Source organism: Tauraco erythrolophus, chromosome 6, assembly GCF_009769465.1.
Source record: "Tauraco erythrolophus isolate bTauEry1 chromosome 6, bTauEry1.pri, whole genome shotgun sequence".
Lineage (NCBI taxonomy): Eukaryota > Metazoa > Chordata > Aves > Musophagiformes > Musophagidae > Tauraco > Tauraco erythrolophus.
Genome location: NC_141470.1, coordinates 23,209,706 through 23,224,865, shown reverse-complemented (window position 1 = coordinate 23,224,865; position 15,160 = coordinate 23,209,706). Strand labels below are relative to the sequence as shown.

Sequence of the window (15,160 nt, the reverse complement as noted above, 5' to 3'; positions counted from 1 at the left end):
CATGTGGTTAGAATTGTGTTAGCATTTAAAATAGCCACAAATCAAAGAATACAACAGGATGTTCTTATTAAAAATTCCAGCACTGTCCTGATTATTTGAGTGCTCTGTAGCTCCTAGTATGGCATACTTTTTTCCCATGTCATAGTGCTTTTCTATACCTGACTAGATAAGCAACTTTGCCCCCAACCCTTTGCAAGCTATGTATGGTCATACATACAATAGGACAATCATAGTACATATTTCTTGATCTGCAGAAGAAAATATCAAACTGACTTTCTTCTGCTGATATCAGCTCTGCAGAGAAAAGTTACATGGTTAGCTTAAAAACTGTCATAAAATTGAAATAAAAGATCTTAATTTGTTTTCTCTCCTGTTACAGCTATATTTTATACTTAATGAAAATACAGTAACAAAAAATAAAATTGAGACAATAATTAATCTTTTGCATATTAGAATTCAACCATAACTTATATGGTTATAGTGACATGGTATATTATCCAAATTCAAAACCACAAACTCAACTTCAGGCTTCCTAAGCAGTACACACATCAGATTGGAGGAGGAAAAATGTAACAACACAAAGTTATCTTAAAACTGAAAAACTTTGTAGCAAATCTTCAACTAAAATAGTTTGCCTTAATTTTCTTCCTGTATTTTGACTCCACTGTTACCTGTGTTGTTAGAGGGTAGGGTAAATAAAAATCAGGTAATTTCTAGAAGCCTGACTATAAAACACCATGGTGGTTTGTATGTATAAATGTTTGTATGTATAAACCAAAGAGGCTCTGAAATCATATTGTCCCAAATGGATGATTACTAACCATGGCTCTACTATTTCCCTATAACTGTAAAACCATCAGTGAATGGAATCCCACAAGAGACCTGTTAGTACCCAATACGGAAATAAATCACATTGTCTACTACAGCCCGTTGGTGAAGCCATTAGACCTCTACAGAATGTCTAAAATATATAGTATGAATAAAGGATGCATATCAGCAGTCTACATTGTCAGCTTTAACTTATCAATATAAAAGTTGGCAAAAGATTTTGGAGGAGACTGGTGAGCATTACTTTTCCTCAAGTTTTAAAATTTATTTCAATTCATCCTATCGTTTTCTGATGCCTGTCATTTGCTTTCATATCAACTGAAACACCTAAGTACCATAAACAGACACCATTTTACATTAATGTTTCCACTATTAAAATCCAGATATTGTTCATAGACAGTTACTATATAATACAAGGAACTGGAATTACACGAAGGAAAATAATATCCCGTACTGAGAGACAGAGTTTATACACTTCTGGCATAACTCTGATGCTGCAACTATATCAGTAAATCTCTTCACGTCAACATTAATCCATAAGCTTTTTGAGGAGTTGCGTTAATTTAACTATATCAATAAAATTATACCAGTAAATTCTTTTGTATATTGATCTCTTCAATAAGTATGAGAAGGTAATTTTCTTCGTTTTTACACCAGAACCAGCCTAAATAGTTTCTGCCCTAGTATAAAACTCTTTAGCAGTCTAGAGGTTCTAGCCTCCTTCATTATAGCATTTCCTCAACTCACAATTGTCTGCGAACATGTTGGACATAATAAACATGTTAATGAAGTCTCCTTAATCTACTTGCTAGATGAAGGTGATGATACTAAACCCTATTGGTATTATTTAAAAATTGAAAGATGGATTATTATTGAACAGAACCTATTTATAAAAGATGCTATAAAGGCAAATAATATACCCAGAACATCGAGCAGTAGAATGTACACTCTAAAATAACACAAAAAGCTACATATTCTATATGGCCAGATGTGTAACTCTTGACCTCATATCCTGACCAGTTTTTAACTCTGAGAAAGAGAACCATGATTCGGAGAAATATCACAAAAAAAATCATTATAAGGAATTAAATATTTTTAGAAAACCACAATTGAAATATTAGAAAGAGGAACCATATTAAAAAAAAAAAATCAGTAGCATGAAATGGCAGATTCCTGAGCTTTTAGTTCCCTCTGTTAATTAAAGGACAAGGCAAAATCAGGCAGATCATAAACTCTCAGGATCAGGTTGTGCATGTGAGTCTAGCAGTTCTTAAGGAGTTTTCTACAAGAGTCTGGGGAATATTAGTCTCTTTAAAAAGAGTAATCTCTTTTATATTTATATAAAAAAGTTATCTCTCTGTTATCTCTTAAAAAAAACCAACCAACCAAACAAAAAAACCCCAAACATTTATGAAGGTTAAGGAGATAAACTTCAACACATAACCTGAGCATACTGGTAACAGCTCTCATGACTTGAGCATAATATGGGCTGTTCGATCCATGAATTTGAACACCTGTTTATAAAAGACAAATTTCACTATTTGTTGTTGGGACTTGCTGCTAAATAACATACTGGGAGGAAGATGTTAGAAGGATACTGAGAAGATTTGAACCTTTAGAATGACAAAGTGGATGTCAAAAACAGTACAAGATGTCACTAGATAAAAAAAAGAAAGGACACAAGATTCAGCATACAAACTAGCCCTTTTTCAGAGCTCTTTTTCACCCATTTTCAGAGACCAGATTTACAGAGGTGTTTAGTTGCACCACTGGTGAGATCCATATGAATTCCCTGCTTAAATATAGATTTAAGTGCCCAGCTGTGGGTATCCTGGGAGACAGAGCCTGTCAGATGCTCAGCACAGCTCTGAGGAACCTCAAACAGGAGCAAGGGAAACCAGCCCACGCTGCAAGCTGAGGCTTGGGAACTAGATTTCAATATCCTGTCCCATTTTCCCCTGGCATTTTTCTGCTTTCAGACAGAGAATACATTCACAGTTAGAAGAGGGGCACTACAGTCAATCTGCAGCACATTGGGCAAAAGGAATTTTACATAACTTATTAGGAAAAAAAGACTGTGCCCTGGACAGCTCACCCAGCTGCAGCCTTAAGAGAAAGGCAAAAAGCAAACTTGCGTGTGATGTGTGGAGACCACAGAGCTGGAATTACTTCTAGCACATTTCAGAATCTGCATATGCTTATTAAACTACTTTTGAGGTTTTAAAACATTTTTTCTTTAAATTATGTTTTATATGTAGCATACACAATATGTTAAAATATATTTTAAAATTCTTCTGCTAACTACTTATGGCATATTAATTTTGAACTAATAGCAGGAGGCCATGCCTGCTCCCAGAATGTTTTCAACTTTCATTTCAGAAAAATATCACCTATGAAAAACTACCTTTTATTAGCCTATTAAAAAAACAAACCCTCTTGCTTTGAAACATGTTTTTCAGGATACTGAGGGAAGGCTGGCTTGACAGAGTTTTTATTACCCAAGAAAGCTCCAATAATAAAGGAAACATTTAAGTGGGATAAAAAAAATTATATATATATATATTTGCAAAATGTAAAACCTATTTTAGCAGGTTATACTGCTTTTTTTCCAGGATAGAGCAATGTATTCTAATGCCTTAGAAAGCAGTGAACCAATCATCCCATTTACATGGCACAGCATGACCCATGCAATCTGATGGCAAGCATCCAAGCGCAGGAAATCATTTAAGAAATTTGATACCTATAACATTCCCTGAAGAAGTCTGAAGAAGATTTAAAATTCCCTGAACAGATCCCCTGGCCTCAGTACCTTCCTTCACCTTGCTAAAAAACACATCCCTGACAGCTGAGAGAGTTGACAATTAAGCCCCACACAAAATGGTTTGTCACCTACAGCATTTAGAGGAGGAACAACCACCAGATGAACTTCCTTATTTTCCATGATGGTTTAGATCTTTCCCAGGGACTGATTTTTCAAGGCTGTCTGAGCTACAGCATTATGTAGACGCAGTGAAGGATTGAAAAATTCTATGGGACCTCAGCGGGGGGACTATTTTTATCCTCATTCTGGGTGCATGCAGTGTCAACTTGCACCCAGTGTATGTTCAGACTGAGCAAGGCAACTGATCTGCCTTGTGTTGGCCACATGAATTCCTTGGACCATAAATCAGTATCTCCTCTGGCTGGTTTTGACATTTACCTATTGGAAACTCTGCCAGCTCTAATGTAGCAAGAGGACAATATCTGTTCCTAGGGGATTTCCACAAAACACTGACATCTGGACTTAAGTGAAATTCCCAGAAGTCAGTTGTCCATTCTTCTGCATCAAGACAGCAGCATCAGGGGTACAGAACAGAGGATTTTAATTGCAGTCAAAATAATCTCAGTATCATATAAATGGCTGCATACTTAGAAGAAGTATCTAAATCCAAAATTTAATACTTTGGCAAATAATGAGTTCCAGGGAAAATGTTTTGTTTGCATTTCAGACTGTAAAACAATATACAGCTATAGAGTACATGAGAGTACATGAAAGAGTCTGTGCTCGGAACATCCTGAGCCTTTTTCAGAATGCCAAGTGCACACAATGTACTGTAATGTTAAATACACAATGGCATTCTGGCTTGTAGCTTATCAATAGTTTCCTGGGTTTAGGAGTAAGTTAAGACTTTGCTAAGCAAATTTTACTGCATATATCTCATAAACTTACATCATATCCACTGTTACGGATTCCACGTCTAGGTCTTTCTCGAGTCACTAGAAGATCCATCTCAGTTTCTCCTGGGCTAGGACTGTTCAGAGACTGCCTGCTTCTGTATACCGAGCTCTTTATCGGTTGCCTAGAAAACATGAAACAAGAAAACAGTAAAAAGAGAAGAAAACAAAAAAGTGACAGGCAGTAGTTCTCATTACTCACCTTTATTCTAAAACGATGAGGTTCATAAAAATGTCACTTTATTATAGGATATTCTTTCTATGTACATGGAAGTGCTAGAAATCAGTAATGTTAAAAGATCATTAATTTTTTTTTACTGTTAAAGAAAATAAAGCTACGTAAGAGACACGAACATCATATGTATGATCTTATCACATGAAATATGCCCCAAGAAGATATCAGAACCCTTTTAATCTCAGCTGATAGGATTATAATTAATAAAAAAGAAATAGATGCTATTATCAAAAAAATAACAGGACCTCCCACACACTCAGATGGGGAGTGCAGATCTTGGTTGCTGATCCTGAGCAACAAGAGAGAAGCAGAATAACACTCCACAGAAAGAAACACCCAGCAAAGCGAATAGGAAGAGGGACAAGAGTGTGAGGGAACTGCTTGCAAGATGCTGGTTTTTTAAATCGTCAGTTTGGTAACTGGCCACTTTATTAGAGAGCTGTACTCCCTGGGATTAAATTGCTTCCAGCCTAGCTCTGAGCAGTGCTGGGACAAAGGCATCCCTAAGCACTCAGCTTTCACCACTGTGTGATCAGCAGTAAGGGGAAGTAAAGTTACAAGAAAGATAGCATGTAAGCTCAACACCCAAAACAGTCTGTAATCTTTCCAATGCAACCATTTCTTTCCTTGTTATTGGTACTACAAAAACAAATATAGCATTTCTCTGTAAGATACAGAATATATCTCTATGTAAACTCTTCAGGAGTGGTTGCCATATCCTGATACAGGAATTTAATGCTTACTCAAGATGCATCTTTTACAGAGGCTACATCTAACCCCATTTTTTTCTTGCATATCCCAGAGAAGTGAACTTCCCATTGGAAATCAATGGCAGATCAAATAATGACATGATCTTTCAGTACTTAAAGGGGCCTACAGGAAAGCTGGAGAGGGACTTTTTACAAGGGTGTGCAGTGATAAGACAAGGGGCAATGGCTTTAAACTGAAAGAAGGCAGATTTAGATTGGATATAAGAAAGAAATTTTTCCACTCTGAGGGTGGTGAGGCACCGAAACAGGTTGCCCAGAGAAGTTGTAGATGCCCCATCCCTGGAAGTGTTCAAAGCCAGGTTGGATGAGACTTTGAGCAATCTGGTGTAGTGAAGCGTGTCCCTGCCCATGGCAGGGGGGTTGGAACTAGATGATCTTTGAGGTCCCTTCCAACCCTAAGCATTCTATGATACTATGATTCTATGTCAGTTTCATTTATTAACATAGTAATTACACCATTGTTAAAGCCTAATGTGAAGTTATCTTTGCCTAGTCATGCTCTTTGTGCAACTGTTCCGTGCAAAATATTAACATCACAGATTTTCAAGTCAGCTGCTTCTTCAGTGTCCGTACTTAGATCTGATGGATAACTACCCACACCTGTCGGGATATATTGCCCCTTCCTCTGGCACATGAAGTCAGCAGTTCCCAACTAAACCTCACATAAACATTCATGAATGCCTTGTTTTCCCAGGGTTGTTTTCAGGAGCTAGCTACCCAAGTGGTAATGTTGTAGTAACATTGTCCGTTCACAACACTTTTTTGCTCAGTTGTTCCTGAGAAAGTAAAAACTTCCTTAGTGTATTGCATTCATCCAAGTACGTTTTTACATTAGACAAGTTCAAAACTTTGCATTTTTTTTCCCTTCAATCAAATCTTTGCAGAAGATTGCTGCTGTGGTAGGGGGTTCAACACAGCCGTGGGATGATTTTCAGGCTACAGCTAGGGAGGGGTTACAAAGGCAATAAGCATCAGTCAGAGCACAACAGCCTTTCAGCCATGATTGATAAGTTTGTGAGAATCAGAGAAGAGTTGAAAGCAGAAATTTGAAAGGGGGCTGTTGAAGGGAGAAAACTTGCTTGACTTTCTGTCATTCTCCTATGCTTGCCAGGTAACCTGAAAGAAAATGCAATCTTGTGTTAAGATATGACTGAAGGTCAAAAAAAATGCTTGTATTAAAGTTAAGTGAAAAATTTGGGACTGCCTGGACTGACTACAAAGAGATCTACTACAATGTTTGAGATACTGACAGAAATGGTCCTAGGCTTTTAAGTGACATAAGAGGAAATCACATGAAGTTGCCTGTTCAATTCAGCAGTCACAAAAACTTCATGGTTTAACCTCACAAGAGCCATCAATTAAATGGAAAGACAATACAGTCCAAATGAATTCACTGATATGAAGAAATGATTCTTCAGATACTACAGAGTTGGTTAAGAGAACTTTTTGTCTTGACATTAGAGGAGCAGAAAGTGGTTTGCAGAAATCCAGAAAGACAGACATTTACATGATCAGACAGAATAAAACGGTAGGACACAAAAATATCAGTTTCACACTTCTGATTAAACTAAGTACTCATGTGTACTTAATTTTAAGGCAACTTTCAAAAACTTCTGTGTGACTTTTAATCACAAATCTCCATATGCATGTTTGAAAGTCCCAAATGCACTGCCAAAGCACAACACAAGCAGGGGTTTTTGAATAAATTTCCCCTATAAGTATAATATTGAATAAATTAAATTGCCTTATCTTGTTTCTTCCAAGTCTATACTGCCGGTATTCCCAGAAAACATGGGGAACTAGGTTATGTTCAAGATAGTCAGATCTGATTAGCCTTATGTTCCTACACTAAAAGTCTCTAAAATTTCATACGTTTTACAATAGCTACTAGTTGATGCAGTTGTGATATATTTTCTAAGGGATTCAAATATACAGCTCTAATACATGCAGATTCTTGACCTGATTACAAACTATTAAAGAAAAACCCAGAATAGTGCATATCATCAGTAGGCTCTTAAAAATTGCCTTGAGATTGCCAATTAGCTCATTTAAGAAAGTTTTACTAATGAGAAAGGAGGTACGAATGTTAACAACCGGCATTCAAATGGGTTAGCAAGTGCCTTCTGGGACCACAACTGGAACGTGTTAAAACATGAATTTCATGGTACTTTCAATCAAGAAGATTGAAAGATACTAAGAACACAGAGCTGTTTGTTCTCGAATAAATCAAGTTATTTAGTGGCGACGTTTTGTAAATTATTTAAATACAATTTAAAACAAATCCAAAATGTAAAGGTGATCTTGAATAATGTAATCAACTGCATCTTTTTTTTCCTCATATATTTTGGAAATACTGTAATAATGTGATTTAAATTAGTGGAATATACGCAAAACAAAGAGTGGAATAGATCTTTTCCCTAGAAGTTTCAAAATCTTTGACTTACTCCCAAGCGATATTATTGTTTAAAAAATTAATTGAATTTTTCAGTTTTTAATTGCTGTAAATATAATGATACAATTATACAAAGCAGAAAAAGTTAGAAATCAACTATTTTCAAGTTTATGCTAGCCTAGATTGCTTTAAAAGAAATTTTATTTCATTAAAGAAATACAATTCTGTTGATTCAGTTATCAATAACCAAACCACACATTATCTTGTAGTATTATTCAAGGTTTTCCTCTAGCAGTATGCCATTTTAGCCATCTTATTTTCAGTTAAAGAAATTAAGGCAATAACGCTGTCATGTGTGTTGCAGCACACCAAATTCAGTTCCAGGTCTTAGCATGGAAATTTTAGAATAGACTTTGGAGTTGGTTTGTTTGCAGACATCTGCAACATCTGTGAAGTTCTCTAAACATTTTGTGTCTTTACAGAAAATGCATCAGAAATGGTTCTTCTCCCTTCCTATGTAGGGATACAGACTACATATTTAACAAGCAAACGCAGCAGTCAGCCTTTTATGGTTCAGCTACACAATGAAATCATTCCTCTACAGCAGTATACCTGCCTTCAAGCAGTTTATATCATGCCAGTGATCACTACGTCAAATAGACTATGACAGGTTTACACAACACATTAGAAAACACGCAGGAAAAAATGTATTCCAGGACCTTTCGGCACATTGGCACATGAACAAACAAACATCAGTATATTTAACAAAAAGCAGATGGCTAGCATTAAAGCTTCATGTGTAATGTTTTAAACATTTCCTACATGGCATGTGACACAATAAATATCCAAAGTAATGCCTCACTTCTTCACTATAGGTAGAGCGCACAGCCATATCAGTCTTTCTACTGTTTCATCTATGTCTTCTGGACAGACTACGCAGACAGAGCGGGACTCCTGTGTACTGAGGGTTCAGTATCTTACCTTTTCAGTGCTCTTGAAGCAATTTATTCCTCCTTCACTGGAAAACTGCACAAGGAAATGATGCCCCAGACCCTCGGGCAAGGACATAATATACAGTTAAGTCAGCATCTCTTTTCTTTATTGACCAGTGCAACCCTGGGAAACGGCCCATCAAGGGTAGTATCACTCAGTCATTTAACTCGAGTCCTGTAGAAGTTCATCTAGTCACAGCTTTTGCCCATATTCTGAGCCAACACTGCTTTTTTTATTTCCCATTACAGTCTCTTTCATTGTCGTGGTTTTAGGCTGATCCAGCAACTAAAACTCACACAGTCTCTCCTTCTCCAATAAAGTAGAGAGGAGAGAAAAAAAAAAAACCAAAGGACTGAGGGTTGAGGCAAGAACAGAGGGAGCACCCACCAACCATGGTCCTGGGCAAAACAGGCAGCGCTTTTCTCAAAGCAAAACAGTTTATTAATGATTACTTAGAAGGACAAAGGGAAATAAAAACCGATTACTTGAGAGGACAGAAAGAAACAAAACCAGATCTTAAAACCGACACCTTCCCCCCCCCACCTTCCTTTTCCTCCCGGCTCTACCTCCTCCCCCCAGCAGCACAGGGGGCAGGGACTGGGGGAGTGCTGGTCAGTTCATTCCGTGCTGTTACTGCTGCTTCTTTCTTAAAGGAGAAGGAGTCCTTACACCCTTTTCCCCTGCTCCAATGGATCCCCTACCCACGAGGAAAAATCCACAAACTTCTCCAACGTGAGTCCAGCCCACTGGAAACAATCCTTCCCCACAGATTGCTCCGGTGTGGGCTTGTCTCGGGTACTTAGGGAGCTGTAGCCACTCGCTCCGGCGTGGGTCGTCACGAAGACTCCAGATGCCTTTCTGCCTTGCCGTGCCCCCAACACGACCATCCTCGGGCTCAGGCATCTTCTCCCCACGGGCTGCGAGTGGGTCGCTGCTCCACCGAGGCCGTCCTGGTTGCAGGGGGGCAGCCTGCTATCTCACCATCAGCCGCAGGGGAAACTCGGCTCCGGCACACCTCCTCCCGCTCCATCCTCACTGACCTGCTGTCGATGCAGCTGTTTCTCTCAGATCTCAGTCCTCTCCAGGTGAACTCAGCCCAGTGGGCACCCCGGGAGTGGGGTGCCCCCGAGTTCCCCAGCTGGCTCCGCCGCCGCCATCCTCCGTGGGCAGCGCCGGCCCGACGCAGGCAGCCGCCCGGCCGGGAGCCAGGGAGCGGGGGCAGTGCCCTCCTCCCTTCTCTGGTCGATCCTGGGCGAAGCACCTTTTCCGGTTCCCTTGTCCTGACTTAAATAGGGCAATTCGCAGAGGCGCCCTATTGGCTCAACCCCGAGGGGGATGGCAGTCTGATCCGGTGGCCAGAACTAAGCCTAACCCGGATCCAAAACCGGGGAGGTCGCAGGGAGCAAAATCCCTCTCCTGCCATCAGAACCACCCCCCCCTCCACATCAAACCATGACATTCATCTCTGTGCCCCAAGGGTAATTGCTGAAGTTGTGTCGTATGCAAAGACTGTGTCACCACCAATGCTTTGATTGAAGTCATGACTTATGCTCATAGGAAAACCTTGGTCTGAAGTTTCCAGGAGATGGTATGCAAGATTGTACCTCCAGGCATCAGACCATTTCCAGAGGAACTGTACTTTGCTATCCCTGTTTCTCTCATGGATCAACTGTTGCTGGTCCCTGACCACAGTAAGAACATGAGCCCTCATGGTGCGAGGTGCAATGGCAAACACACTCTCTTACAATCCTTCACACCTCCACCACCTTCTGGAAGAGGAAACTGCTCACTGTGCCATTGAGGGTAGGACTGGTGCGATCTCCTCCTTTCAATGTGTCAACTTGTGCTTCAGAGAGCACCAGCTACGGAGCAGGTCCACCCACCCACCCACAGGCTCAGGGAGAATCAGCATGCACACTCCCTCTTCGTTTCTAAAATGGGGAGATGAATACTACTGGTGTGCCATCTTCACGAGACAGTGAAGTGTTAATCAAACATTAGTATCTTTATACAGTATGTCAGCTTCACATCACAGATGAGCAAATTACGACTCTATTAAAGGTACAGGAAGGTCGCTAATAACAGGTACACACACATCCTTACAGATAGCACCCCTGCAGGACTTTCTGAAATACATGGACACTGTACCGGTTGTGTTATCTTATGCCTACTGCAACAGTTATATTAAGATAAAAATAATGACAAAATAGTAGCACCACTAAACTTTGAAAAAGAATTAATTCAGATGCTAACTTCCTGGGTTAAGTCCACTCTCAGTATTACTAAAAAAAACTACTACTGCTTTTTCTATTTACCTTACTTGGAAAATGACATAAGAACTTGCAACAGTCCCTTCCCCTTATTTTTTTGTCTTTCTGTTTCTTTCTTTTAACCATGTTGCAGCTTTACCAGATAACATACTTTCATAAATAACCATGGGTTATATGAATATTCTTCATAAAGCAGGAGGGATCAGCTGACCATACAGCAAACAGTCGACTCATTAAGAACGGCCCCTTTGATTCCCTACAACCCCTGGACATCAACTTTCCTCTCAGACGAAGAACTGCATATAAAAAGTCTCACCTGTTCTTAGGCTCAGCGAATGGAGACGACACATCTGCATCTGGATCCAAAATGTGGTCAAGTTCCTTCTGGTTTTTTTCATATATCCTTTTTCTCTCTGTCAGCCCCTTGTTGTTATCAACCTGTGGAAAATCGTAGTACCCCTTCCTCTTGGCTTTCAAGCGCAGCTTGTTGCGGTAATGTTCTATATCGGACTTCTGCTTCAAAGCCTTGTTCACCTAAAAGGCAAAAAGACGTTTAAAGGATGGTGCTAGGCTGGCTACTTCCAAACGGTATTGTTGGAGTGTGTTTGATGCGCTGCATGTGTCATTTTACTGAGCACTTTTTGTACCACACCATGCCATCTGTAAGCAGCGAGGAACTGCAAGTGAACAGAGTCGCTGCATTTTTATGGCTTGGCAGATGGTTAAATAATTTTAGCCTTAAAACTATGTACCATCACAACAGTGACTCAGATACACCCACTGAAGAAAAACACTGGTGATGTTAGCCAATTGTCGTGACCCAGCGCCGTGGTTGCTTTTGGGCACCATGGGGAGAACTCACCAATGAAAACTCTTCTAGGGCCCAGTAAGTATAGGGACATCACTCTTGGCTACACAAAACCTTAAATAAGTCATTGCTGATGGCTGGGGAAGAATTCTGGTGAAATATCATCATACATTCCTCTTATTTATATGCTTTCTTACAAATCTGTTACGAGCCGCTGTTAAGAGACAGGATTCTTAAATAAATAGGTGTTTGCTCTGATCTGATACAGGTCATGTCCCATGGATGCTCCTAAACTGAGAAAATTTCCCTCCTGCTTCAAATTGTCAGATACGTGAAAATGAGCAATTTACTTGGAATTTGTGCTTCCAGAGTCAAATGCTACTATCTTCTCACGAACTTCAAGAAATGTATGTACAAGAGAGCACATTGCACTGCAATCATCCTGTTGACTTATAGAAAATTGATGCTGAAATCTAAAGATGCTTTTCTCTGAGTTTGGAAACTACGTGGCATGTCAGGGCTTAAAATACAAGGACGAAACGGAGCACAACAGACTGCTCTAATCCAGGCCCACATGGGAAGCCCAATGACACTGTCTTTTACCATGTCTCTGGCAGCAGCCCTCCCTCTTGCTTTTAAACACCATCAGGGAGATTCTGGCTGATCTTTAGATGACTGTTGCAGCGCAAGTTTGGAAACAAGACATCTCTCTGGAGTGTCCCCTTCATGTTTAACAACCATACAAAACCCTTAGTCATTTGTAAAATTAAATTAAATCTACATAAAACCCATGAATAATCTATACGAGTGTTGGAGCCAAAGCATGGGTTTTGGCCAGCGCCTGGATCGGATGCTTGTGTCATCCCTCTTTGTTCCCAGGAAAAAGCTGCACCCTCTGTGCACAGGCTGGAGCGCAGACTGCGCAAAGCCATGGTCCTGGTGCGTCCTTTCTTGCTTTGAATGAGAGCTGTTGCTCGGTATAGAAAGATCAGCTTGGGACTCAGATGATCTATGGACATTTCCACGTTCAGCCACAGAATTCACGTAGACAAAGATCTTGGTCTACTCTGTGCCTTCCTTAGCCATTTTCTTAAAACGAATAGGGTAGGGGAGAAGGATATTGAGAGGGCAGGAATATAGAAAATTGCCTCTCCCAAGGTCGCATGCACTCATAGGTGCATTATGAAAGAGCAGATCTTAAATTCTCAGATCTCAGAGCCCACAATGCCAATGGGACTTTATATAGCATCAGAGTGAAAAGCTCCTACCAGTCCTCAACTCTGGCAGGCTTAAGATTGTTCCACCTGTGAATGGAAACAGGAACAGCTGGAAACACTATCAGACAGTCCTTACCTCTCCATTAATGATGGCAGATTCCTGGCTCCTATCTGATGCAGCGTGAACAGCAGGTAGTGCCACAGGTTTGATAGCTATCAGCTGTACCGATCCAGAAGAGGTGTCAAAGGGGTCAATGGCAGATTTGGCAATGTTATCAAAGAGAATGCCTCCTTCTTCTTCATCGCTTACAGGCACTAAAGCACATCAAACTTATTCAGTATAAAGACATAGATATTTTTACGGCATGTTCAAGGTGAAATTCGGTGAGCACATGCTTTAGGTTAATGATGTGCTCAGTACACTCAAGGAGCAGACCTGGGAGACATTTACACTGGAAAAAAAATCCCATTACATTACAGATAACATTATTCGAATAATTATCTGATGCTCCCCCAAAGAAGGCTGATTTCCAATCTGCACTGATAAGATGGGGGAAAAAGAGAAAAAGAATGACACAGAAAACTGTATAAAAATGACAATGAAAGTCAAAGTACATCTTTTCCTGGGTTTCACACAGAAAAGACATTCCATGCATTCACACACAAGTCACCACATGCCAAGGCATCAATAGTTACATCTGATCTAACCCAAGAATGCAGCTTTTTTTGTGTCTTATACTGCAAGAGCATGGTCATTCTCAAAATTTGAAAAATAAATCTGATTTTAGCAAAAGTTATTAATGCTAAAAAAGCCCCATCTGTTCAAATGAAAGCATTACTGTTGCGTGTTAAAACATGCTTAAGAAACTTGATAGTGTCCAAGTTTATGTGTTTTTTTTTGCTTTGCAAAGCGGTACCTCAAGGTGGCTGTAAAGTTAAGCCATTAAAATTTCTTAAGAGACAGAAGAAGGCTTCTGAATGTCTTTAAAATTAAATGGCACAGCAAAGCATCTTTAGTTGTAGATTTCTATATAAATGGATAACACTTTCACATACAATTGGGTCCTTTCTCCTCCAAATTTTGTTTGTAAACCTGCATCACCTTGTCAGCTGTTGAATCTGAAACCTTTCATCCTCATTTTGGAATAAAAGAATGACTCCAGAGCACAAGCACAAATTCTACAAAGAGATTCTTGCAAGCATTTTTGAATAATTATGCTATTAGAGGGAAGAACATTTGCTCCATCTCCTAACTGACAGGAGCAGAGATCCTCTGCTAAAGAACAAAGTGGTCTGCTCTAAATTTATTTCCTCTGAAAATACACTCTGTTTTAATATTTAATCACTGCACAAATTACAATGGACTTGTATAAACTCAGCAGCTTAGCCAATGATTTTGGTAAGAAAATATTTGACAGCGGTGACATAAAATATGAACCCACTAAGTAAGCTCATTATCTATCTCTCTGTACTCAGAGTGGACTGGAGTTGACGCTACTTGAGCTTTTGAGAAGCATATAGGTTAAATCCTTCTGTCATTAAATATTGCCCCTCTGGCTCCATGGAACTTTACAAATACGGTGGAGGAGTCTTTAGTGGGTCTGAAATTCCCTCATCCCTCCCAGGGTTGTTCAAACACACCGAATTTGTATGATCACTGCAGCGAGCGGATCACAAGCCTGGCTCACTGAAACGAATCACAGGACTGCCACTGACGACCATGCTGCCAGGACGCCACACCAGCACCATCAGATGACCCAAGAGATACTTGCCTGTCACAAGCCGCACTTGAACAGGAGGGCATTTACATTACAATGAGCATAAAAGTGAAGCATGCACATTCTTCCCTGGGGGCATTTTGAATCAGTTCAGCTCTCGTGTAAGTTACCAGATGCATTTCTGGAAGACAGGTGTTGTCTGTAATTCACCGCTG

The 15,160-nt window shown here is 39.9% G+C and overlaps 1 protein-coding gene across 1 annotated transcript in view; it reads right to left on the bottom strand.

Annotated features, from left to right (window-relative positions):
• KIAA1549L (KIAA1549 like) overlaps window positions 1-15,160 on the bottom strand; it is a 74,383-nt gene that overhangs the window by 17,938 nt on the left and 41,285 nt on the right. Inside the window, exons 13-15 of the mRNA XM_086613696.1 lie at window positions 13,364-13,542; window positions 11,519-11,736; window positions 4,538-4,667 (exon numbers count right to left, since the gene is read on the bottom strand). Of these exons, the coding sequence (XP_086469822.1) occupies window positions 4,538-4,667; window positions 11,519-11,736; window positions 13,364-13,542 (527 nt within the window). The remainder of the gene's footprint in view (window positions 1-4,537; window positions 4,668-11,518; window positions 11,737-13,363; window positions 13,543-15,160) is intronic.